This window comes from Pygoscelis adeliae, unplaced genomic scaffold (genome assembly GCF_000699105.1).
Source record: "Pygoscelis adeliae isolate BGI_AS28 unplaced genomic scaffold, ASM69910v1 Scaffold38, whole genome shotgun sequence".
Lineage (NCBI taxonomy): Eukaryota > Metazoa > Chordata > Aves > Sphenisciformes > Spheniscidae > Pygoscelis > Pygoscelis adeliae.
The window spans coordinates 13,950,847-13,977,352 of record NW_008825614.1 but is presented as its reverse complement, the minus strand read 5'-3'; the positions used below and the strand labels follow the sequence as shown (position 1 = coordinate 13,977,352).

Below are 26,506 nucleotides of genomic sequence, written 5' to 3'. Positions count from 1 at the left end.
ACTCTTTCTGTATTTTTGCGCTGCCATCCACTATAAAAGCCAGCCAGATTTTTGAGCTCATTTTTGCCTCCCTCTGATGCCAAGCTGGTGCTATGTAACTGTGCCAGACTTTATTTCACCAAAAGTATTGGGATGAGAAATAGAACTGGATGCTTGAGTTGAAAGAATAATTTCTAAATATATGTATGTTTTTAATCTTTCTTTTATCCTATGTTTCGGCCTTTGTCATTCCTTTGTATGTGGAATTCCTTCATATTCCTTCCACACTTTTGTACGTGATGTATTTCTGTCCTCAAAAACTATAGAAATAAGAGATGATCTTGATTGCTTCAAGACGTGAAGTTAGCCAGCAGTGATCTTACTTCTGTGGGAACCTGTCCTTGAAAGGGATGTGCCCACAAACTGAGAGGCTAAATATGGGCTCGGAGCAAGACTTCTGGAAGAGGTCGGCTGCTATTTTTGCATACTCATTAGCAGAAAAACAGTTATCTTGGATATGGTGTATGACTGTTTCTGCTGATCAGCTAAGCTTTGTATCAGTTGCATCTTGGGGAGGGGCAGGGAGTTGTCAGTAACAATATGAAAGGAATTCTATATCTGACATGGAGGTGTCTGGACTTATGTGCTTTTGTTCAAAACACCCATGACTGGAAAATGCAAAGTGTTAATAAATTAAGTCTCTGACTTCTAGTCTCATGTTTCTACTTGTAAGCAATTTAGAGTTAATAGGATAATTATTTTATTATGCAGTTACAGGCAGAAAATGCATGAATCCTATGACGAAAGTCAGATAAAATTTTGCTTCTAAACCTATTTAATAATATGTAACAGTAAATATTTTTTAAAAAATGTTTCTGAAAACCTAAATGGGCCTTCTTTGTGGTCTTAAAGCCTGGTGCTCTGTAGGTCATTAATTTTCTAATAAATTTCTTTCTGGAGATCTTGGTTTGTTTTTTTTTTTTAATTATTTTTGGAGAAAGCTAGATAACCTGTTCTGCATTTATTAAAACTGCAACAAAAAGCTGACATCTGAGATATGAGTCTAGAAATGTAATACATTTGAACCAAATGAAATCTCATCTTTCCTGATGGGCAGGTTGAGTGACTGATTGTGTAGATCGTATGCTCTGTTTTTAAGTAGATTTCTTCTTGTTGTTTGTTTGTTTGTTTCTTTCCTTTTGAATTTTTTCAGCCAGCAGACTAATGAAACAGTTTTTACTTTGTTTTTTCTAGCAAAGCCAGGAACCTTTTTGAAAAGAATGCTGCACCAATTTTGCACTTATCTGGCTTGGATGTAACTGTGGTTAAGGTAAGAACTGTTCTGTTAATATAGATGTATTGTCTGCTCTTGAAGAATTGAAATTCAATTCTGGATGCATTTGAAATTCTCAGTTGTCCCGTAGACATCTCGTGAGAAGAAATAAATACTGAGCTATTAAGCTGGTACTTAATCTTTTTCTTTTTAATTCACAGTTAATTTACAAACTGTGTGCTGAGTTTTTAATTTTCAGCTAAAGCAGTACATGTGCTTGTCTGTCTGTCTAAAGCAGCCCTTCTATAATTCATGTTTGAGAGAAAACTCTCTAAATATTTGAGTGCTGGCTAGTGGTGCGTGCCCATCACTGTTGAAATTGTCAATTCTGCTTGAAGTTGCAGAATTCAGAAGTGAGGAACTTGACGTGCAGCGGAACTGTTCAGATTAATTAAAAATAACCTTTTATTTTTACACTGAAATATTTTCAGTGTATCTCCAAATAATTCAACATTCCCATCACGAAAGCAGAACACTGAGCTCTAAATGGTGTGAATTAGCAGAGAGGTTTTCTTTGGAAAGAGAAGAAAAAGTAAACATGAAGGGATTCTGACCTTTTTGCGGGTTTTTGAGGCTGTGATATGTGGATTGTTTAATAGTCACTGTGTCCTAGCAGTGGAGTACTCTAATATGTATCTTTCTGTCTTGGAATCTTTTTCACAAGGTTTAGTGTTAAAATGCTGTTTTTATTAATGCCTCGCTCTGATCATTGAAAATACGTAGTCCCACCCTAAGAGAAGAAATTACCTTGCAAGACTTAAAACTGATGCTTTGTAGCTTCAGACCTGATGAGTTAGCAAAACAGGGCTGGGCCAGTAACTGAGGCCGAGATGTCCCTGTAAAAGACATTCATTTTGCAGGAAACGGTTTTGATGGTTTAGAAAGTCAGTATACTCTTTACTGCTAAACCTGTTGTCAACAGCTTGCTGTCGGACAGTAGCCTTTGATGTAGCTGATTCTGTGTTTCAGGAGACACACTTGAGCACTTTGGCTGCTAAAGATGTTGGGACTGTTTCTGCAAGAGCATGGTTTGCTTGTGGCTTTGTAAAACTACCTGGAAATATGATTATTGCTGCGATATTCTAGATCTGTTGAATAAGATTTACTCTGATACTTCATTTAGCCTTTGTGTGTGTGTGTGTTTGCTTGCATGTATTGTATTAGGCAGCAGACTTGTTTTATAGGTTAAGAAATTTCAGTGAAGGTAAGTAATATACAGTACTGTGTGCCTATATGAGAATAACTGTTAGGCAAATGGATAGATGATTCTTTTCTTTTTTATAGAAGAGAAATCCTAGAAATAGTCACTTAAGTTCTCATGTTTGGATTTCTGTTTCTTCAGACTGATTATGAGGGACAAGCAAAAAAGCTGCTGGAATTGATGGAAAACACAGATCTGATCATTATTGCAGGAGGAGATGGCACAGTACAAGAGGTACTGCAGGAGCTTTGTCCTGGTTTGTTGGGAATCATAGGCTGAGGGTGAGAAAATTGAGTCTGTGTAATGTAGCAATATCATAACAGCTATCACTAGAGATTTGTCCATTTTAGTATCTCTGTTTTCAGTCAACGTTATAATCTTCTGAGGGTAAGAAAACTCTGCTAGTTGTTATTAGTCTAATAGTGATGATGATGGGAGTGGGGGCGGAAAGAATGTGTGACATAACTATATTCCAGGATTTTATTCTAGAATGAGAAAATTATTTGGGGAGACATGATTCTAACTTTTTCTTTCTGTGTAATGTAGCTGCAATGGTTTAATTTTCAAAATTCATTCCTATCTGTACTCCCCAAGAGGAATGCACGTTTTGCTAAGTGGGAATCAAATAATTTTAAAATTACGTGGGAATGATAACAAAGCATGGTATATATTTAATAAATGCCTGTTGTCAAGATGATTAATGACAGGAGCAAACTACCAGCAGAACTGGGGGATACTCTATTTTTCAAGGAAGGCTGTATTTTATTAAAGCACTTCCTGGAATGCTAACTACTGGCTTCATAAGGCAATGGCTAAATGAAATGCAATGACCTTAAGAGAAAGTGGTCAGAATACATCTGCAAGTTTCTCCTGGCCTTAGAATTGATTATTGTTAATTACACACTGACCAGTCCTATTTTTGCATTATGCAGAGCATTATTCAGCGTTAAAACATTTACACTGGCATTGGTTGTGGTGCCAGCATATACTCATGCGCACTCATAACCCTGCTATTTCCACCATGTTTGCATACTGAACGTGCCTCCTTTCCCATGTAAGCAGCTGTAGCACCTTCCATAAAAGAGTAGCTGCTCCTTAAATCTTTTCCAAAGAGTAAATGTGGGTATGAATTTCGTAGCTTTCTACTGTAACTGAAAAACAAAATTCTCAGATCTGAGCATTTCCCATGTTTTTCAGGTCATAACTGGACTTCTCCGCAGAGCAGATGAGGTGAGGAAGTGTCATTTTTAAAATTTTGTTTATTTCGTAGAGGAAGTGTCTTGTGCATCCACTGTGACCCCTTGGTCTCAGCTCTCTTCTACAGATACGTTGCTTACTAATCTGGAGCCAGCTCGCTGCATAATAAGTCAGCCATGCTAGTGTCCTGCAATTCTGCCCGTTGTTCTTCATTCCCTTTCTCAGGGAGTGCAGTGGCTCCCAAGCCACGGCTTTGGGAAGTTTCCAGCGTCAGAGCAGGGATTGTGGAGAAGCCAAATGCACAACTTTCAAAGACCCATGGACCAGCTGTGTATGCTGCTTTGTTTGGCAGAAGCATCGGGTGAAAGTACATGTTTTTCTTGTATTTGTGCAGGCTTGAAACTGAATTCAGTTATGGCCATGCTCCTACTGCTTTATGATTGCTTCGCCATTTTTTCAAGCGGTGAATACCTACCTATGCAGATGGCTGCAGAAAGCAAATTTTAACCTCTCAAGGTGGATCGCTCCAAATGGAAATGAGAGAGATTTTTCTTTTTAAAGAGGGAGGACAGTGTTATTGAAGAAAGGAGGGAATCATTGTTCCCAAAACCTTCTGGCAGGAGCTGGCAAAAACTCAATTAAATGATCCAGACAAGATTATGATGATATCCTTGGCAGCTAGAATTGTATCTGTTTAGGCAGTTGCTTTGTCTGAATGTGACAAGAGAAACTCTGCAACCAAGCCAGTATTTTTAAAGGGGCACTGGCTGTATCAATTCTGAGCCATCAATTTCTAAAATTTAATATTATTATAGTTGGCCCCTGAGACCTCTATGATCTAAAGATACTGGAAAAAATGTTTTAGAGGCTTTACTGGCTAGTTTTTCTTTATTTTTTGACTTCTTATCTTGATGTAGCTTGGGTTGATTAGCAGTAGCGTAGAAAATTCTGCATCCGGCACTATTTCGGGTGGAATACTGCATTGTAGTATTGCCACTGTGTCACTTTATGTCTTTGGCCAGGCAATTCTTCTTGTCCTTCATATCACTCTGTCCTAGGAATAGAGATCTGCAGTTCAGCCCCCTCACTCTGCGCTCTGCATCCCTTTTTACTCGGGTATGTCATACCACTGTTGCCTGGATAGGAAGAGCCTGTGCAAGGTATTCCAGAAACGCTGTTCCTAGCAGCCAGGGGAGCAGAGCATGACTGCGTGAGCTGCAAATAGCCTGTGGTCTGCACGCTGTAAAACAATTCTGAAGAAAATGAGAGAAGGGTGTTTGAAATGTGTTAAGACTTGCAGGTGACACAGAGATAGCAAGGGAGAGTGGGTGAGCATGAAGTGAGAGGGATATTATTTAGTCAGTGCGGACTTGCAGTATCATGGCGCTGCTAGTAGCAGTGCCCAGGAGGGAGATGATACATTGTGATATATGGTAGTTTGCATTGATTTGCTGACATGCTTCAAGAAGCACAGTTTATTATGAGGTATAGTGTAATAACTTGCTCCTTCAACAAGCCCTTTTGCTGAACTGTGGTACAGAAAAATAACACGGTCAATGACTTCCAAAAATTAGACCTTCTGCTGCTTCATGATTTGGATGCCAGAGGAATCAATTAATTTCCTTTCCTTAACTGAGAAAATCTCTTTGCCATGCAAGGTTACGCTGTCAGAGGGGGATTTCTGCAATGGTAAATGAGGTTCAGAGCTTGTGATGCCACTATCAGTATTAAGAAAGATGGCAGATTGCTGACAGAATCCATGCATTAGTTAGGACATGGCTGCCAACCTGCATGTATCAATGCTCTTAATGATTACAGAGAGCTCCTTTGTACCCAGTTGGCAGTGGTGGGTTCACAGATTTGGATGCCATGTTCTGAGTCATTATGTATTACTGCCTCATTTAAGGAAGTGCCTGGCTGCGTAGTGCCAAAGGGGTGATATCAGACACAGCTGTGATCTCCACACAGGAAGCTTCATTCAGCTGATGCAAATGTTAATTTACTCTCCTCATGTGTCCAGGCTGTCTTCAGTAAGATTCCTATAGGATTCATACCTCTTGGGAAGACCTGTACTCTGAGCCACACGCTTTACCCTGAGAGCACGAACCAAGTCCAGTAAGTATGACGTGTTTCTGAAAGGGGGCTTTTTTTTGTTTGTTTTCAAGGAGCAGTGCTTCTCGGTAGCTTGATACTTTTCTTTTTCTTCTATGTTACGTAGAAGTTGGTAGTCTCTGGGCAGAGCCTGATGATTCTCTGGACTTGCCTGAGTTAATGGCTTCCAAAAACTGACTAAAATTAAAAGAAGGAAATGTATGTATTATTAGAACATGAAAGAATTTGCTTTGGCTAATTTCTCTGTGATCGTGTGATGTTCAGAGTTTTAAAAAAAAAAAAAAAGGATTAAAAGGATTAAGCCTCTTAGGAGTAATCAGAAAGGATATGACAAGGATATAGCAAGGGTATGACAAGATAAACCAAAAAAAGTCCTCCTTCCGTCCCTTCTCCAATTTAAGAATTCTAGAAACCAGTCCACATATAACCTGGTTACCACCTGCAAAGTAAGGCATACAAGAATATCTTTTTGGGAAAGGCTGGATCCCATTACTGACTTCTGCAGGGTTTCTCGCCCATCCCTGTGATGGGCTGATGCTGGCAACTCTCCAACAACCTGAATCTTATCTATCAGCATCCTGGATTTGATCCAATCTGGCAGTATCTGTTGCCTGCATTTCAGTTTGTTGTAAGTTTGTTTTGTCCACTTCTAAAGTAAAAAGGCTAGTCAACTAAGCTTTCTTTTCCCCACACTTCATTTCTTTTCAATTTTTACCTTCCTCTCCTCCCATACTAATGAATATATTTCTCCTTGCTCCTGAAATCTGTTCACTCTGGTTCTCCCAGTAACTCATTAACATTCTTCTTTGCGGAACCCTTGCTGGTATCCATCATACATAAAACCCACGAGCCAACTGGCACAACATCCTTCATTAAAACTACCAGAGTGCTTTGAAGCTCAGCAAGATGGACAAGGCTGTAATCAGCAGCTAAGATTAAAATAATAATTTATGTTTGGGTTCTAAAGAAGCTGTTTGAAATGAATGATCTTCTTGCCCCAAGGTAATGAACTGTGCAGGTGAGACTGCAGCATATTGGTGAAGTTGAAAGGAATTTGGTCAATAGGCTGCTTAACAACCCACGCGAGTAACAGAACCTGACTTAGGAAGTGCAGAAGTGATATTTTAAAAAGAAATATTTGGGCTTTGGTTCCTTCTGCACTATTAGATCTTACCTTTGGAGTGTAGGAACTGTAGAGGTCTTACAGAAAGATAAAAGTTAGGAGAAAAGAAGGCTGAGGGAAGAACGGCTTCCTTCTCTGTTTCAGTATTCTAAGCCAGATGAAGCCAAGGGCAATTTCTCCTGCTGATTCACATGAATATTGGGCTGGATCTGAAAACTGCATTTGGTTTTGGTTTTTTTTTCCCCTGTCCAGCTGAGACACTGGAAATGTGTGCAATGTGGAATTTAAATTTTACCCCATTTTGAAAACAAGGAAGGGGTTTTAATGAAATATATGCTTCAAGGTCTGAACATAGAGACTTCTTTATGAACTTGAACACTTTGGTTACAAAATCTTTAGTGCCACGCTTTACGACTTGAAATGAGAAAGTGCCTTAGCTACTGTCCACAACTTAATGGAGACCAAAACCACATGAGCACTGCTGATAGGTAGGTTTATGTTGCTTGAAAACTTCAAAACAAATTAACATGCTAAGGCAATTCAATCTTAGACACATGAATTGAGACCACTCATAACCACCCCCTTCTCTCCTGGGTGGTTATACTTGCCACCAATAAAATAAAACCATAATTTTGGCCCTTAGTGTGTTAAGTATCTGAAAGAGCAAGTAACAGAGTTGGCGTGTGATCTGCCAGATTAGCTGAAGGAGGAATCTCTGAAAAGCTTAGGCTGAGAACTTCCTTTTGCTTTTCGTGTCTTTCGCTGTTTGTTAGAATGCAGGCTTTGTCATGTGTTGCAGCCACCCAGTTTGCTTTCTGATTTCAAGGAAGTGCAGCACTTTGTCAGAGTTCTTTCCCTGGGATGGTTGTGTTTGCTGCAAAAAAGCCCCACCTGGACTTGTAGTGGGGTTTGCTGAAAAAAGTGTAATTTTAAAGCTTACTCTTTTCCTTCCTTCCTGTTTGTTTTCCTTTGCTTCTTTCCTGTTTGTTTTGCAGACATATTACTAATGCTACATTGGCCATTTTGAAGGGAGAGACTGTTCCACTTGATGTCTTGCAGATCAAGGTAAAAGCATCTGCTTATTTGGCACCCAAAGTTCCTAAAACTTTCCTATTCTCATGTTGTTCTGTTTACATGGACTGCTTTTCCTCTGTGTAATGCTGTCATGAATTTTGGTTTATATCAGCAGTTCTGGTAGCAGTCACTTCTCCACTGTATGCTATGAAATCAGATAGTCTAAACGGGAGAAAACACTAGGATGCCTGAACATCTTTTTTTGAGGCTCAGAGAGTATTGATGAATAAAAAACTTGCTAACACCGATATTTCGGTAGAAACGGTGAGAGATAACAATAGCTGTCTGAGCTGATTTAATGCATTCATATGTATTATGGAGTTAAAAGCTTGCTTTTACAAACTGAAAAATGTGAAATGGGAAAACCTTTGACTATGTCCCGTATGGTTTTTGAATAGTATTTTTCTCTTATGTTGTAGAATGGACATTTCTGCAGCAAGAACTTAGTGTCACTGTGCAGAGCTCCTTGCTTTTGGCTGACGATATCCACAAAATGAAATGACTATTACTGGGTGTGCACTCAAACTCAATCAACCTCTTCAAAATTTCACCTCTTATATTCCTCTCTGGGAGCAGATGGAATGTATAACACTTAAATTCTGCTTAGTTTTATTGCTGTTAGCTATTTATCATACCTCTTCTGTGAAATTTCACTTTTGGGATTAATCAGAAATCAGTTTTTATATCGAAATGATATTTTTCTAGCTGCAAAAAACAAAGTTGGAAACAAGATAAGAGAAAGCAATTTTGCAATGTTTATTTTGCTTTACAGGGAGAAAAGGAACAGCCTGTGTTTGCAGTGACTGGTTTAAGATGGGGATCTTACAGAGATGCAGGAGTTAAAGTTAGCAAGTAAGAAACTACTGTTTTTTGAAACTGTACCTTTTTTAGCATCTGTTGCCTAAAAGGACATACCCCTCTCTTGTAAAGAGGTCTTTACAAATGCCTGTAGGCATTTACCAGGCAGAGGCACCCACTCTTGTTAGGTCTCTCATTACACGCATGGGAGTGTAAGACATTTCAGCATTTTTGTCACTTGAAATAAACACTTATTTGGTGCTGACCTGTTCTTTTAAGTATTTACTTTCTGCTTGCCTTGTGGTGCCCACTTCTGGAACTTTATTCAGATTGTATCAGTGGGAAAAGCTCTCCCTTGGGTAAAGTCTAAGTAAAGTAATTGACTATTGTTTTTCATCAGTTGCCGATGAGAAGACACACGCAGACTCTGTAACTCAATTCCAACAAGGGACATCAGATGCGGTAGAAATGCCCTTCAGTTCCTGCCAAAAATGGCATGGACCGTGCTGGCTGATGACTGTTCTCTGAATGCTAAACTAATAATTGTTGGGCTTTCTCCAAATGGACATTTAATATGCCACTGTCTGTGTATCAGATGACTAGCATTATCTAGTGAAGGAACAGCAGGGCCAAAGCAGTTCACTTCTCAGACTGTTATGGAGGAATTGCAGCACATGCCTCTGCTGTACAGCTATAAGGAAATACCATGTGTTTTGGGAATGAGCTACCTTTGTCAGGAAACAAGAGGTAGAAGATCTCTGGAGTCTGACTGGCAGATGTTTGAGTAGGATTGAGAGGTGGTATGGAACGGGGGAGACGCAGTAAATGGCCAGGGTGTTTGTCCCTGGGAAGCAAGGGACTTGCTGCGTAGCTTGTGTAGGTGCTGACTTGGCTATGCTGCAGCCTCTCCTGCTGACTGCAGCACCAAGATTAAGGAAGTGCACTTCTCTTCCCTCTGCACTCTCACTAGGCTTCCAGCACATGCCCTGTTTTTTGTCTAGTGTCAGCCTTCACATCTTTTCCTGCAGCAGTTCCCTTTCGTAAGAGTCTTTTGGACTCAGTGCTGGAGGCATGACAGCACCTTTTGGACTTGGGGCAGTGTGAATGTTTTCAAACCTCATTCTCTTCCATGAATGTTTTTGAATGCACAGAAAATGTGCCCAGCTTGGAAAGCACTTCAGCCACAAGTGAATGGGTGCTCAGAATGTGCTTGGGATGAGGACCCTGTGTGCTTGTCCTGTTTTTATACTTCTCCCTAAGCATCCACTTTTGGTCCCTATCAGAGATGGGTTATTGGGCTAAATGAACGTTTGGTGTATTCCGGTACAACTGATCTTATACTTACAAGAAGGCACCTGCTATGAAGGGATTCGAGCCATAAGCCCCAGTTTCAGAAATTTCTCTGGCTATCCCTCTGCTAAGCGCCGTCCTGGTGGAGATATGGAGCTGTTTTATGTTTTTGAGGTTTTATTATTTTACAGACAATTTCACGACTTGATGGGAGTGGTGTGACAGTTGCACGCGTTGGTAGTTAATGATACGCTTAAATCTGCAGTACTCTTGAGCTGATGGTGTTTAATGTGCTTTGTTGACCTTCTTTGGTGGAAGACAGAGTGATCAAAACGTGTGCCAAGCCTGCCTAAATATAGTCACATCCTTAGATTCTATACAATGGATTTTTATTTTGTAAAACATTGATTTTGATCTGAGAATCCTTTGGGGCAAACTGATGTTTGCTGGCTCTGTTCTTTTGTCACTGAAGCTGTGGATTTTTGTTTGTTTGTTTCCTCCAACCTCATTCTTTATTGCATATTGTGGAGATGCATCCCACCAGCTGTTAGACCACAGACCTTTAAATCATTTCCAGTTGCGTCGCATAACTAGGTAAAATTCTGCTACTGAGATGTCACGCTGCCTGCAGTGAAGATTGTATACTGCATTTTGCTGATCTATAACTCAGGAAAAGGATGTCAGTGCTAAGCTGCTGGTGATGCGTAGAAACTATCTTACAGTATCACAAAGCTAAAGGTTGTAGGGGAGCACTAACTTCAGTGGCAAACAAGTCTGTGTGCTCTGACTTCATGCAAGATTTCTCCCTTTCCCAGTATCGACCCCTGGATATCTTAGAAGTTCTATCTGTGTTCTTTTTTTCAGGTACTGGTACCTTGGACCTCTGAAAACCAAAGCAGCTCACTTTTTCAGTACATTTAAGGTAAAGCGTAATTGTGAGGAAAAGTGTTTTTGTAGTTGGGAAATGAAAAGGCTGACTATGCTTTGTGTAATTTATCTGCAAGTTTTTGTGAAGGGTTCTGGTAACAATATAAAATGGGAGTGAAACTCGACTTGTTAAAAAACCTACCAATTGACAGACAACTTCTGAAGAGATGAAGGGGAGGAGGAATACTTTAAAAAAAAAAAAATTTTTTTACTGTGTATCTGTTGCTGCAAGATCACCAGGGGGAGCCAGTAACCACGTTTGAGACTGGAGAGCAGTAGTGGTGCTGAAGATAACCATTAAAGTGCTCTGTCACCTTTTCTCAACAGTCTTTCTTATGATGACATTTCATTCTGATTTATTCATCTGGCAGAAGTGGCTATAATTAGACTGCTCATGCACGTTGATAATCAGGCTTCCATGTGTAGCAAAATGAACATGAAGATTAATAGCTTATATGTCACCTTAAACTTATCTGTTGCTTAAAATTGATCCTGGAAAGATTAAAATTTGACCTGCCTGAAAGGTGAGGCATTTTCATTCACATGCTTTTCCTGCTCTCTGAACATATAAGGAGCCTCATGAAAGGCTGTGGAAGTACCCAGGAGCTGCTACGGTAGAGCAGATTGTGCAGTCCAGCCATGCTGTCTGTGATAGTGCCAATGCTTCCTTTATAGGAAGCTCCTGTATAGAGGAGTTAAATTGTAATGTGTCCATGAAAGATTTGTTTGCTCTGCCCCCATCTCCAGGAAATTTGAGGTGATGATTCTGTGTGCTGGCATTCTAGGTAGGAACCTATTCTTCACTTTTCTCCAGCCCCTTTCTCAGTTCTGTTGAGTCCTTAGTCTCAGTTAGTGGCAGCGATAGTGGATTTCACTGGTGAGCTATTCATTGTACATTAAAAAGATCTGTTTGACCTGCTGCAGGTTAAAGAGAAGTGCACACTTTTTCTGCTATTAAGATAGAAAAGTTTCTACATGATCTCCCCTAATAGTGGTATTCATTGCTTTATGTGCCTCTTATGTTATCATTTTGTTAATTTCCATAAGAAATGTCTCCAGCCTGTTGAGTTAATCTCCTCCTAGCTTGACTTTGCTGCTGTGCACTTCATCTTTTCTGGTTATAGATATATAGGCTTAAATTATCACAGCATTGCTGCTTTTCCCTTTAATCATTAATACTTATTGTTTGTGTATTGCCCTACTGATACAACCTCTGTTTGCCCTGTTTATTATGTAAGCATTCCTTGCTCTTAGAGGTGTGAGGTAAATTAGCTTAACCTGTGCTATGTGATCCAAAACTACTTCTCAAGTTTTGTGTATAGAAAAATAATTGTATTGAGTACATGTGGGCTCTTGGCTGGGTGGTTTTAGTATATACATTTAAAAAACAATCATATTATTCCCTCCATAAGTCCTATGTTCTGAGCATTTCAGAAATTATTTATAAAACAAAATGAGAGGAAATAAACTTTGTCAGCATCTGGAAGTATTTCAGGAGCTAAGGTTCTTCTGTAGCCCATCAGTTTCTGGCACTGGAGTCTGAAATATCACCGAGAATAATGTGTTACTACTTTTTTCTTTTTTTTTTTTCCCCTCAGATGCTTTATAAAGCTCACCTGACTTGCCTTAAGACCTGTTGTATTGCTCTCTATAAACACCTGACTATAAGGTCAGATCTTGATTGTTTGAGTTGTTGGAGAACAAAGGCCTGCCAGGTTTTAGTACCCCTTGGCTGCACACAGCACTGTAGTCTTTGCCTGTTTGCCCTAGACCCCGCTGTGCAGTTGCTCTTTGAGGTTGCCTTTGTGCCATGCAGAAACCAATTGTTCTTTCAAACATTAATGTTGACCTTGCTGGTTTTGGTTGTTCCCTCCAGCCAGAAGCAGCTGTGTCACCTTGCCACACATCAGCAGCAAAGAAAACATCCCTTTACCCTCTGCTTATAGAGGGGAAAATACCTCATTTCTGTGTGGGGAAGGAGTAGATTAGTAGACTTGGGAACTGTGGGTAATCTGCAAAAATGTCTTCTCGCATATGTATCTGGAGGCTGGAGAGCAATAAGGTAGGCTGAGGCAGTGGTGGGATCTGGGTAGCTCTGAAGGAGTACTTGGGAGCACAGAATAAATAGGCTGAAGGACTAAACAGAATGAACAGGTAAGTGCTCAACAAAAGGCCCTTTATCTTCTGTCTTTCCTTTCCATGTAAATCCAAGGAATGGCCTCAGAAACATCAAGCTGCTCTCATGTATCTGGGTCCAACTGAGAGACCTCCAGAAGAGCCAGAGGAGAAACCGTCCAGACCTCCTTTGTATGTGAGGCTTTACAGACGACTTTGGTTATACTGGTCATCTCCTGCAAAAGGTGAAGTGAGTGTATTTTGGCATAAACTCACAGGCAGGCTTTACTCCTCTGATAGATCAGAGAGGGGTGGGGTTCTGCTTTACTTTTCTACTTTCTCATATTTTTTTTATTATTATTATTGATTAAAACTGTGACTTTGTCAAGATAGTTACAGTGATACCTGCCAGAAATGGAACAGAGTAGTCCTGTCAGTGCTTGTGGTCTCATAAACAAAAATGCATTTGTAAAGAACCCAGGGTGTTCCCTGGGCTCACAGTTGCTTGCCATTGCTATGGAAGCCTCCATAGGTGATACTTGGCTCTTATGGGTGAGCTTCTTGAAATCTTCCCCCTGTAGAATGGCTTCTTAGTGGGCTGGCGAGAGAGGAGCAGCCCTTGTTTTTCTGGGTGGAAGGAGTTGCTGACACAGAGCAACAAATGTTACTTGAAATAGAACAATAAAACTTGGGCCACGCAGAAGCATTAAGTTTCTCTTAGTACGATAAATTTCTTTCTGTACCATAAATTTTCTTCTGTGTGCTCTGTGATCCTCTCTTGGGTTGCTTTGTTAGCTAGGCAGTGCATGTGGCAGACTGCAGAAGGGGAGCGTTCATTTTGCACAATCTTGAGTGATGCAAAGTCCTTCTCATTCCTTCTCGGCTAGTAGAGGTGATTTAGACAGAAGCGTGGACTAAGTGACTTGAATATGAGATCTGAACCCTAGGGTTTCTTCCTATAGAAAATACATGTTACCATTGCATCCTGAACATTGGATTCCTGTTTTTGTGGTAGCAGTGCTTCATGTGTTTTCTAAATGTTTCTGTAATACTAGCCCAGGAGATCTGTTAATCTCTGGGTATAAGGACTCACAGGGCTGCCATGTAATGTGCTTGATAGTTTTTCCTGCTACTGTGTGAATACTGGTGGTATTTTTTTCTTTCCTTCAGTATTCCATAGCTCCCTTTTCCTTTTTTAAAATTTTGACGTTTGAAAGAAACAAAGCTAGTGGTCACAATGGGTCAGAGTGATTTTTGCAGATTGATGTTTCATGCTTCATAGCAGTGAAATGATGATCTGTGTAATTAAATTCCACTTAATGATATCTTCTCTTCTGGATTCACAGAAATCCCCCAGGAGGTAACCCCGGAGGATTGGGAAGAACTGAAGCTATCCACTATTGAGCTTTCCATTGCAACTCGAAACAGGCAGCTTGATCTGACAGTAAGACTATAGTGTAACTGGATTCCAAATGCTGCCTGCCCACACAGTTTTCCTTTCTTGCTAAATTCCCATTCTTGTGTCTATATAAATAAAATTTACTGCCCTATGCAAGGAGGGGCCCATGACTGAATCCAGGAATGGGCAAGTTTCAGAGCCAGTGTAAAAGCACTGGAGACCCATGTAAAACTGGGATGTAGTGGGATCAGGAAGAATTTGTGTATCGAGAAGGTTTCACTAGCCAAACAGAAGCTTTAGGATTGCCCGAGAGAAAACAAGGCATCAAAGTAGGCACTCCTTTCCGTCTTGACCCATGGGAGAGTGATTCTATTTTATCAACTGGTGCTGGAAGGAAGCTGTGAGCCTGAATGTCTGCCTGGTATTGTGGCCTTTTCTCTGTCTTTTGGCTTGCAGAGCAAAGAGTTAAAAAGAACTGGGACGAGAGAAAGGACAGGGGCTACACTGAGTGAAAGGACAGGAAATGCAGGTGGTTGTGGAAGAGTAGAACGAAGGGAGCAAGGGAACTGTTCCTGTCATAACCTTCTCAACATGCTCATGCTGTTCATTCACTGTTTTAAAACCTGTCTTTGGCTTATGTCTGTGTTTTGGTGCAATTTTATTGCTGTGAAAGCTGTTTGGATAGATGGCAGTCTTTGATTTTACTGGAAAATGCTAACACAATGATGCTGTACTGGTGAGCTGCCCTTCATGTCTTCCTCATGGCTGCAGGAAACCACTGCCACTATACCCAGATTAACAGGAGGTGTTGAACTTACTGCAACGTGTTTCTTGCTCAGAATTCAGGGTCTTTAAGAACCTGAAAATTTGTGTTATATTGATACGTTATCTTTGTAGGATCAGTCAAAAAAATCCCCCAAAAGCAGTCAAATCTAGTCTTAAAATTTCCTCCTGTTTTCTCCTTAGAATGTACCACATAAATTTTAGTTTCGTCTTCATCAGTGGCTTATGATTTGGACCACCAGTGTCCTAGTAATGGTAGAAGCTAGATGGAGGCTACCAGGGTATTTGGTTTATTAGTGGTTTCTAGATGGCCCTTGAACAAAACAGTTTTGGTTGCTGAACTGGATTAGAGTCAGTGATGTAAAGTAAAAACAGACCTACCAAGAACTGAAAAACTATCTCATTGCCACAGACCTTATGCTTTCAAGATGGACTTTAATATTGGTATTGAACAAAGAAGTGATGTAGGGTTCTTAACGTCTCTTGCATAGCCTAGAGAAATGGACAACTTTATGTTAGGGCAGTTGTACTTTTCTGTTTCTAGAGCTGGAAGTAGCTTGATACTGCATCTTTTTTTCTACAGATATGGACCCCTTACAACTGCTTTTAACTCCTGCTCTTGAAGCCATTGTCCCTGTAGCCATCAAAGCTGAACAACAGCTCTCTCAAATTGATACCAGGGCATATCTGCAGAGTATTGGCAGCCACTCCTGTCTTTCTGTCTCACCTCAGATTCGTGCCTAGGCTGCCCTGTTGAAGAGAAGCTGATAAAGCCATACAGTTGCAGCTCAGACAGTGCCAAGCCTACCTCTGCAGATACAGCAAAGGAATAAAACAAGTTATACTGATAGATGCATTTATTTTTACTTTTGTAATTTTGATTGCATCTGCATGAGGACATTTGCCAGGACAGAAATGTTAAAATAAATAAATAAAATAAATAAATGAAAAATGAATTGCATCTTAATCGAAGTCGGTTTCCCGGCAAAAGCTTTACTCTATACTTGGTTTAAGGGCAGGCTGTAAATAGAAAAGAAGCTAAGTAAGGAGTTTAAAGGAATGATATCGAGAACACTTTGACTTCCAATTTGTATTGTTTAAAATTCTCTTACTGTAGTGCTTGGTGGCCAAATGTTGCATCATTGTACTATTGCTTAAAGTCATGAAAGACCCATTGATTAGGAATCTTTGTAAATAGAAGTAAACCCAAGCTATCTGCTATTACTGTCTTTAGTAAGTGTGTGAAATGTAACAAGAAGCCAAACATGTGAATCATTATTTCACTTCTTGTGGTATTTATTGTTGAATAATCATCAGTGAGAATTTACTATCTATAATTTATAATCCCAATCTCAAATCGAGAGTGGAAAAAAGCATGAAATGCAGAAATGCATCTTCTGCCTCCTTTTGTGGGACAAAGGACTGGGCATTTTGTGAACATATTGCTGTATCGTGGGTGTGGCATTTTGAACTGTTAACTGCTTCATTTCTGAATCTCTTTTTGCATAGCGCACTGAAGACTTCATGGATATTTGCATTGAAGCAGATACTGTCAGCAAAGGACAGTTTGTAAACAGAGGGTGAGTATGGGAAGGCTGCAAAAAGGTGATGGAATCTCTGTATGAGTCCGAACACTGATTCTGAGAAATGTGCTGTTTTTCTCTGCTCTTGTGCTGCAAAATTCAGAAGCAGAGGACTGCAAAGGACACCAGTCAGTAATGCTTCATGAGGATTACTGACTTTGTTCTTTAAAATTCTTACTAATTCTCTCTTTCTGGAAACAAGGCAGAGCAGTCTACCTGGAGTTCTTCCTAGCTTCTGAGTTTGCTATACCTTTCATCTTTTTCCCCATTGCTATTGATCGGTGCTACTTGGATTATACTGTCATAACCAAGTTTTATAGACAGCCATACAGACTTATCCCCAGAACCTGTTAGCCCTAGCTGCTCAGTGGTTTGAGAGGCAGGTCACAGAGCTGACATGTTTGTACTAGTGGTACCTAGGATTTTGGAACTCTGGTTAGACAGGCCCTGCTTCTAAGTGAAGGGCTCCCTTGGCTCAATAACTCTTGTGAGAAATTAGGTCTGAGCTGGAAGAATTTTTGGAAGATGAGAATTTAAACAGGGACTTTAAGCAAATGTATTGGTGCTGCTTGCACATGGACTAAGAAGGCTGCAGGTATGAAGAAGCAGCATGTAGAGAAAGTGAACATGTATTGCTTCCTTTGTGCTTGGAATGTTGCCTTGTAGTGCGTTTGTTCCTCCTGTTCTCACCAGACACACGTCTGAGCTGCTTTTTCCAGCTCTTCCATACAGTCCCACTAGCAAATACATTGCATCTTCAGTGCAGTTTTTACCAGCAACAGATTTTCCTACTAAATCCAAGAGTGCTCTTCTGTATGTTACCTTTTCTTTGCAAATACTGTTTTCTAGTCTTAGAGCTCCCTCTAGTGAAATCAGTAGAAAGATTTCAACACGTTTTTACCTGCTTGTCATCACCCTAATAATTCCTGCATGTATGTCTTGTTTATGATACTAATAGCAGCAGCAGGCCCCTTATTTGAGCATCCCATGAGCTTCAGTGGGTATAGGATCTTCTGACCTATGTGTACCCGGTAGGTCAGGTCACCACCTGCAGCTGCTTTTAAACTGCATGAGGTATGTGGACCGTAGGTTGCCTGGGACTGAAATCTTTGCTTTGAAGGCTACAGAAGGAAAGGAGGAGGAGATTTTCCCATTAGCAGCAAGAGGAATCTGGCCTCTTAAAGTAGGGAGACAAAGGAGATGCTATGCTGAGTTCTTGGACACTTTGCTAGCAGAAAAAAAAAGTGGATGAATTTGTGTACATCCGCTGTAAAGAATGTCTGCCATGTGGACTGGACATGCTTCACACAGTAGTATGTCGCATTTTCTGACTGCAATTACATCGTCATGCAGAAAAAGCCTCTGGTGAGAGTTAACATGCCCTGCTGGCTAGAGCTAATTAGAGGCAGTACCAAAAGCTTTGAGCTGCTGTTTAAGCAAAGTTCAAAGAAACAAGCTCTTTTGATTAAATAGTGCCCAAAAGTCTGTAGGTAACAAAGAAAGAGAAAGAGGGGTGTACGGGGTGGGGGAGCAGCAGGAGGGACTGGTTAGTCCTACAGAGAGGAGTCAGAACAGAAGAAATGTGCCCTGTTTTTGCAAGGCAAAATCAGGGTGTTCAGAGAAGCTCTTCACTGCACAGTGCCCTTTGGCAGCTAGGTTTGAATCAAGCCCATTATTAGAGGCTCCCCATCGCCTAGCACCAACAGGGTTTGTCTTTGGAAATGTGTGAAGAAGCTCTTTCTTTTTTCTTCCTTTTTAATGCATAGTTTTAAACTCCGCCAGAATTTGAGGGGTTGAAAATGTTTTTAGGGAAAATACCTTATCAGTGCAGATATCAATTTATTTTTTTTTTTATATTGACAAGGGCGCTGACACGAGCTGATCAGAACTGATGGATCACACAGAAGAAACTACACATCCAGCGGGAAACTACCATGCAGGCTCAGGCAGTGTGTGTGGGGGAGGGGGTGTGGTGGGGTGCATCAGAGTGCTGGAGGGCAACTGCTGTTGGTTTTCAAAGAAAGGAGTAGGTCATCCCAGGTGTATAAAAGTGCCCTCCGGCTGTGGATCAGATTTGTGTGAACAAGAGCATCTGCAGCAGGGGTAGAGCTGAATTTTAAGATAAGGTGGAAGAAGAACAGGTGGTTACGCTGCAGTGCTTACTAAGAAGTGCTGGAGCGAAGGAGAGCAGGGATGGTAGGTGTAGCATCAGTAGTCCACGTCCTGATAGCCAGCTTAGATTCTGTATATGAAAGTATGGAGAGCTGTCACTCTGGGGCATTAATACAGTTACCAGCTACGGTGCAGAAGACTGTTTTTTTGGTTAGAGAGTCTTACTCTGAATCATTTCATATTGGCGGCTTCTGGAGATGAGAACTAGGTTAAAATTATGTGTGTTATCTGCAGTAGGTGTGGTTCTCTCTCTGCCTGTATTTTTGTAATTCAGTGTATGGAGTGGGATAAAACAATCAATTGGAACTGTTGCTGTTAGGCTTGGTCTTGCTCCCGTTCCACTTTGCTGTCTTGTCTTGAGTAAGGAGCGGAATCAAATGGAAATTATTTCTGATCCTTTTATACTGGGTCTCTAAAGAGGCAATCACTGCAAGTGGAGTTGTGTCTATTTGCTTCTACCAGCGTTCTCCTTTGACTGATCTTTAGTTCCATGTCTTGTCTCTTTTGAGCTTCCCTTGACCCCATAATTGCACCTATGTAAAGCCTCATTTACCTTCGTGGACCAAAAAATCTACTTGCTTACCTGAGTGCAATATCTGGGACCTTGTATGTCAAACTCCGAGCAGGTTAAACCTTAAGCAGGGAATCTTGCTGCTTAAGGTTTGTACAGCATTGTATAAACTGACAGTATTGCATGCCATCAATGATTTATAACTTATATTGCTGGGAGGATGTTTAATTCCCTCACATTCACTCATTAATCTTTTAGTATATACACATTTGATTAAAAACAGACTTTCCACAGTTAATCTTGCTTCTGTCCTTCCCTACCCTTTCCTTTGGTGTCTTAGTTTTTCCTCCTTTGTCTTTGGTTATCATTTCCTGTTTCAACCCTCTCTTCTCATGTTCTTTCTCTGGGATTTTCTGTGATTTTAAGACGCGCTTGCATTCCTCGGGGCATAGAAGGCTTGGTGTATAGGGAGTTTCTGACATGTTTCTGTGAATTCTTTTCCTGGACAATATTTAAATACACTCTTCTTTCATAGCAGTCTACAGAACAGACAGAAAAGTTGGGTACAGCTGGCATTGCCTGTTGGAGGAATATCTGTGATAATTCTGCCTTGCTTGAGATCTGTGATACGTTAACGTTGTAACTCTCTGCTGTCCCTTTTGCTGTATGTGTGTTGCTGTCTGTCTGGAGAGGGGCCCAAACTGAGGGGTTACCACCTGGGGTGTGGTGTACCGTTTGTCAAAAGTCAGCCCAAAATGTTCTGTGTGTTTTCAGTCAGGAGGCCAGAGGTAGGTCAGCGTACCCAAGAGCTCGTGCTTACTCTGCAGCAGCACACGTTAGGAAAAGGAATCGCAATGCGCTGTTCTTTAACAGTTGATCCAGTGACAGGACAGCAACCTAAGTCTTGAAAAAGACCACATGGCACTTGCACAACCAGCTTTCTAAGGCAGGCATCTGCCTTCTATGTGCTCCCATTTGACATCCACAGAAGTAGGAAAGTAGCCCTTCTCTAAGCACAGTATGTAAATAAGAATCTCACAGACACCAGAAGGGAGTAAGTAACTGACAAAAACGGGTATATTATTTGGAATGGGTAAAATGATGATGTTCTGGGGGTTTCTTCACAAGAATGATATAAAAGCAGCTAGTAGAGACTTCATGCTGTCTGGTGTTGATGTGAAAAGAGGGTGTTTTGTTGTTTGTTTGGTTTTTAGATGGTAGTTTAGTGGTTCAGTATAACTAATTCTATCGGGTTTTTTGGCTTAGGGTTGCTTAGGTTGCTGGTAAGTTATGTGGGTGCATGGGACATGAGATGGTAGTCATTGATTGCGGGAATTGTACAGTTCAGCATGTAAGTGAGGAGCTCAAAACTGTGCTGTATAGTCAGATATACAAAACTATGTTCAAATGTATTCAGTGAGCCTCAGAGATGAAGCTGATTGGGGGTTGTCAGTGCATACTGTTATATATATTGACTGCAGCAGAAGAGGAAATGTCTGTTTTACTTTCTCACAGTTAAATGACAAATATTTGTATATACACATAACCTCTAAGTTTACCAAATGCATAGTGACTTACCAATCCATAATGAAGTGTCATCCCTAAAGATGGCTATTTCCTAGAGAATCATCTCCTTACCTTACCTCTCTTTTGGTTTGAACAGAAGTCAAAAGATGCGTGATCCACATACGTGCCCTGAAGGGAGTCAGTGCATCCAAGCCAGCAGATGCATCTTGCAACTTCCAGAGGTGAGAAGCTGAGGGTGTTGGAAAACTCTATCGCTTTATTTCATGGTGCCAGTTGGTGCTGCACATTAAGAAATCCATACTCCAAATCTGGGAGGTTTATTACGCTGCCAGTGAGACACTCAGTTTCTCAGTGCGGCAACTCAGTCCCTGACTAGGAGACACATACTGGAAAGTGGTCTGTAAACCAGAGGGGAAACTTCATTCTGCCAGTCAACAGTAACAGACCTTTTATGTAGACAGCGGTGGTGGTTGTAAAGGGTCTCTTACTCAGGTGCATTGCATATGCACACCTTCTTCTCCTTAGTATTGAAGACTGAATTCCTTATCTATATTTTACCCTAGAAGGGATTGTGCTGTAGAGAAGATAAATATTAGAAGCTTTATGGAGACCAAGGAGGGTGACACAAGGCAGTGGGGCTCAGATCACTACAGGGAAGTGTCTCGAAACTTTGAATAGACGAGACTGAAAAAGAAGCCAAAGCTGTGCCCACCTGTGTAGTTTAGATTAGTCTTTTGTTGCCTCTTAGAAAGAAGAGGCTGTTATTGCAGCCTTGGGAAGGACTGTTTCTTGTTTTTGCAAGGACTTGAAGTCAATCTCATAGATAATTTCTATCTTCAAATGATGTCATTCAGCAAAAGAATTTCATATTAAGAGAGAATAGAACATGGCAAAAGGTGAAAAAATCTGTGGCTACGAAGTGAAAATCATGAATTATGATGTCTTGATTAGCCAGCATCCTAATACTTGCATCAAGCTCATATCATGGCAGTTTTGTGATTCTGAAAGAATACTCTGGAGTGCTGGGCTAAGTACAGCTGAGCCGTAAGTAAGGGTTGTGATATAAAATGAGCTCTCCATACTGCAGCTGCTGCAAAGATATTCAGAGTATGTGTGCATGGCACAAAGCAGTGCTGTTCAATTCCTTGACCTAGGTCTTACAAAGGAACTGGAGGCAACTCGGATGAGTCTCACCAGCTTTGCAGAGAAGCGGGATATGTTGATCCAGGTGGACTGCTATACCTCTGACTTCCAGGACCTATGCTACTTTCTTTAATCTGTGCTGTTCCGGTGTACCAGTTCACTTGGAGCTAGTTTGAGTATCCGTGTAACGTAGCCCTACCTTGAGTCAAGTGCATGCAAAGCAGGCACCAAATTTGTTTAGGTTAACTCAACCTGCCATTTTGATGAATGGTTTTAATCATTGGTGACTTTATCAGCGTTATAGAAAATGCTCAAGAAAATTCTACTGCTGAATAATTCCTGACCCGTGAATTACTTTGCATCTCATGTTTCAGATCAATATAGTAAAACAATACCAAAAGGTGTTTGTAACATGGATTTAATAGGAGTTATTTAACAGGCACTTCTGCGGATTAGCTTGTGTCACCACTGGCAGACCAAGATCTAAGTGCATATAATTGTAGTTTCAATAGCAAAGAATCCTTCAGTATAAACAATGTGGGTCATTAAAGCTCCCTAGCATTTAATTATCACCAATTAGCAACTAAGTGAGGTAACATCTTATGCAACAGACTCTTAATATATTATGTGCAGTGAAGGATAGCTCTCACTGTGTTGTTGAGACCAAATGGCTGGAAGGCATAGGGAGGGGGTCATCTTGGTTAAGACTCGGCTAAGTGTTCAACTGTAGTCTATTAGTAAAACCGGGTATCAGTATTACAGCATTGCTGAAATAATCTGTGTGATGTTTAACCCTGATCAGCACTGTTATCTGTACACAGGGCACTGAGGGATCCTTTGGCATTGATAATGAGGAATATGAAGCTATGCCTGTGGAGGTGAAGCTATTACCCCGGAAACTCCGGTTCTTCTGTGATCCCAGAATGAGAGAGCAGATGCTCCATGCAGCAGTAGAATGAGAATTCATGTCAAAGGGGCCAGTGTTTACCAGTCTTACCAGGGTCTCTTCAAGGCACATGAGACCGCGCTGACTTGATTAGCCCCATCGGACTAATAAGCCATTTGGCTATTTTTATGCACAAGATACTTCCATTGGAAGTAGCTGATTTGGCTAGTCTCAAAGGGGTTAAAAACGCAAATGAAAATTCTAAGAAATGCATGTTAACTTGATGGCATCTTTTTTTTCCCCCTAAAGAAGTCATCAGTGTTCCATTTACAGCACTGCAGGCTGAGTGCTGTGTGCCAGATGCTACTGCTTTAATGCAATTGTATATTAAAGTAAAATGAAAGCACACTTGTCCTTGCGTTTTAAGAGTTTAGGTCTACTTTACCTATGTGTAAATCTCGCAAAACCTGGGATCTTGGAAAAGTTTGTTTCAGGGGAGTAATGCGAAGGAGGTCTACGAAATGTTGGAAGCACCACATTAAAACAGGCGGTTGGTTATCTACTCTGTCACAAAATAACTTGGAGATAGTGATACAAGGCTTCAGAGGAAGTTTAAAAATTCCCCATATGTATCTGGATAAGATACTTACATTACTTTTTTTTTCATCTTGCCAGATTCAACAGCACAGAGTTCCAGTTAATAATATAGTAGAAATATATTCCTCTGATCAAGTTTAGGTATGTTATACAGAAGCAAATTGGAAAAATCTCATCATTGACCCAAAGCTGTATGAAGTACATGTGGAAAGACTCTTTAACAAGCCAAATGAGTCTTTGTAAGTATTCCTTTTATTCCTGTAGTAGTATAACACAAATAAGGGCATCCAAATAACTTTTTTATTCATTGTCTGGTTGCTCTTCTCTTTAATGTAAACAGTGCTTGTCACTCCTTATGCAAGCTACATTCCCTGGAGCCTCAGTACTGTAATTAGTTTTGTTGCTTTTCTGAGCTTTTGTTTATAGCTTCACTTTAATTGCTGAAAGGAAATATTACTGACTTAGGCAAGGTTATCTGTTGCCCTTCTTATTGTAACTTACAAGTTCACATGATTCTGCCTTGCTTACTGGAAGAAAAAAATTTGATCCTTATTTTTCTGATGTGATTGCTGTTTGTACATAGTCCCCATATTATGCTGTGATATAGTCTTAAGTTCATCTGTTGATTCTTTGCTGTAATCAAAATAAGGACATAAAGTGAATTGACTTCCAGCAGCTTTGTTAAAGACTGCATGCTGGTGCAACAGCATCCTCTACTGGAAACTTGCTAAAGGAAAAATGCTTTGAAAGGGGAAGGAGGGTTGGTTTTCTGAGTGATGCCGGAACGAAACTGAATGCTGTCCTTCCCTTGTCTATAGTCTGGAGAAACTAATTACCTAAGCTATTGGGGCAAGCACTCATCCCTTTCTTGACTAAGATCTAGGGGAGTAGGAGCCTGCTAGTTCTTTTTAATAGTTATGCTGGTGGTAGGGCCTGTGTTGTGCTGTCTTTCTTCTGATCTGCAGCAATTAATAGTGCCCTGTGGACCCCTGGGATACTCTCTGAGGAACACGTTGGCTGTGCTCTGCTCTTTTTGCTTGCCACAGAGACACCCAGAACGTTGCTCTGCAGCCACTGGCTCATTCAGAGTCAGGGGCAGTTCTCAGCAATTGTGTTTTTCATCAAACTGATGCTTCTGTAATAAAATTAGCAATGCTTTTGCTCAAGTGGCAGGAAAGACAAGGCAGCAGCCATTTCAAAAAGGTAAGCTTTAATTGTATTAAAAAAATACCCACGTTTTAGTAAGCAGTTTCTCTACACAGCCAGAGGCCTATGGGAGCAACCACACATCTGCAAGATGCAAACAACATCAGAGCTGTTAGAGCTACAACCAGCCTGCTGCAAGGGGTGAGATGACAAGAACCAGCTTCTGGTTCATCTGTACCGTGTTACAGGGAAAATGACTAATTCTCTTCCATAGTATCAGACACACAGCTCCTGTTGCAATGTGATTCCTTGCTTGAGGGTAACCAAGAGCTCCCTTCAGAATTGGTATTGTTAATGCTGCTCTGATGTTAAAGTACCAAGGATCGTCTGAGACACAGGCTGATATTTAAATATTCATATCAGCATAAGTTCAGTAGCTTGTATAAATACTATTCAAGTCATTTTTCCCCTTCCTTTAGAATTCAGAGGTCTTCCAGTATGGAGTGGTTCTAGACCTCTGAATTGCAACATTCAGAGGGGAGGTGTGAAGAAACCATTACATAAAATAAGCAGGGGCTGAACCCGCTATCTACAGTGTTGAGGAAAGGACTCGGTTCTCATGTTTTTGTCTGACAGCAAGACAAACAACTTTCTTTGTATGAACTCCAAGACAGGAAGCAGGATTAGAATCCTAGGTCCCACTCATGAAAACACTTATCCTGGCTTCAACTTACAGTCCATTCTAGAAGGGCTTAAATACTGTAACATAAATGAAAAGGAAGGATAACAACCTGATGATGGACCAGCCCAAGGCACCATTTTTTATTTTAACCATGATTAAACATTCCCATTCGAATGGCATATTGCATTAACCAGCACCTGAACTCCCGGTTCATAGGCATTTAGTACCCTCTGTTTTAGACAGACGTATCATTCTGTTAAGTCAGTACATTCCAGTTCCTCGCAAAAGACAGATGTGTTGTCTTTTCCCATAATCACTAGTCCGCTAGCTTTGGAGGGGCAGAAAGGAGACAGCAACTAACTTAGAAGTAATAGCTATGATGAGAGAATTTGGGTTAGTATGCGTGCTTTGTACCTAGACTTTTGCATTAGGACAGAGTGCTCTTGCCTTTCCCCTCCCAGAGCAAAGCACGCCTGTCTCCTGCGTAGTCTGTCACCAAGAGGGCCACAGCTACTCCTAGCTTTTTGCCCATTAACTTTGGCTGTTCGTAAAATGGAAGTATTTTAGTAGCGCTGCTTTACAGAATAAACTGTACACTAAGCTACTTTCCCTTGAAAAGTGATGGAACTTTCTTATGCCCTTAAGGATGCTGGATAGGTGAGCTCATCTCCTGTGACAGGCATGACCATTAGCTCTAACATACATTGGAGTAACTACTTCATATATGCTAGAAAAGAAGGTATTAGCATGTCTCTAAGACAAATCTGAACTCTAATCCAGTAAAATGCCTTTCTTCTAGCATCCATTATAGTTCTTAGTTGTACTTGGCTCTGTGCAGCTTGGCCTAACCTTGCAGTGGGAAGACTTTTGCATGATTTAAATGTCTGGCATGGTATCCCTTGTTCAGATTAAAAACCTAGCTTTTATT

General features: G+C 40.7%; 1 protein-coding gene across 1 annotated transcript in view; it reads left to right on the top strand.

Annotated features, from left to right (window-relative positions):
- AGK (acylglycerol kinase) overlaps positions 1 to 23,559 on the top strand; it is a 36,789-nt gene extending 13,230 nt beyond the window's left edge. Inside the window, exons 6-17 of the mRNA XM_009333040.1 lie at positions 1,234 to 1,309; positions 2,655 to 2,747; positions 3,711 to 3,743; positions 5,731 to 5,825; positions 7,941 to 8,010; positions 8,792 to 8,871; positions 10,972 to 11,029; positions 13,247 to 13,394; positions 14,496 to 14,593; positions 16,841 to 16,911; positions 21,261 to 21,345; positions 23,089 to 23,559. Of these exons, the coding sequence (XP_009331315.1) occupies positions 1,234 to 1,309; positions 2,655 to 2,747; positions 3,711 to 3,743; positions 5,731 to 5,825; positions 7,941 to 8,010; positions 8,792 to 8,871; positions 10,972 to 11,029; positions 13,247 to 13,394; positions 14,496 to 14,593; positions 16,841 to 16,911; positions 21,261 to 21,345; positions 23,089 to 23,226 (1,045 nt within the window). The 3' untranslated portion in view covers positions 23,227 to 23,559. The remainder of the gene's footprint in view (positions 1 to 1,233; positions 1,310 to 2,654; positions 2,748 to 3,710; positions 3,744 to 5,730; positions 5,826 to 7,940; positions 8,011 to 8,791; positions 8,872 to 10,971; positions 11,030 to 13,246; positions 13,395 to 14,495; positions 14,594 to 16,840; positions 16,912 to 21,260; positions 21,346 to 23,088) is intronic.
- The last annotated feature ends 2,947 nt before the right edge of the window (positions 23,560 to 26,506 follow it).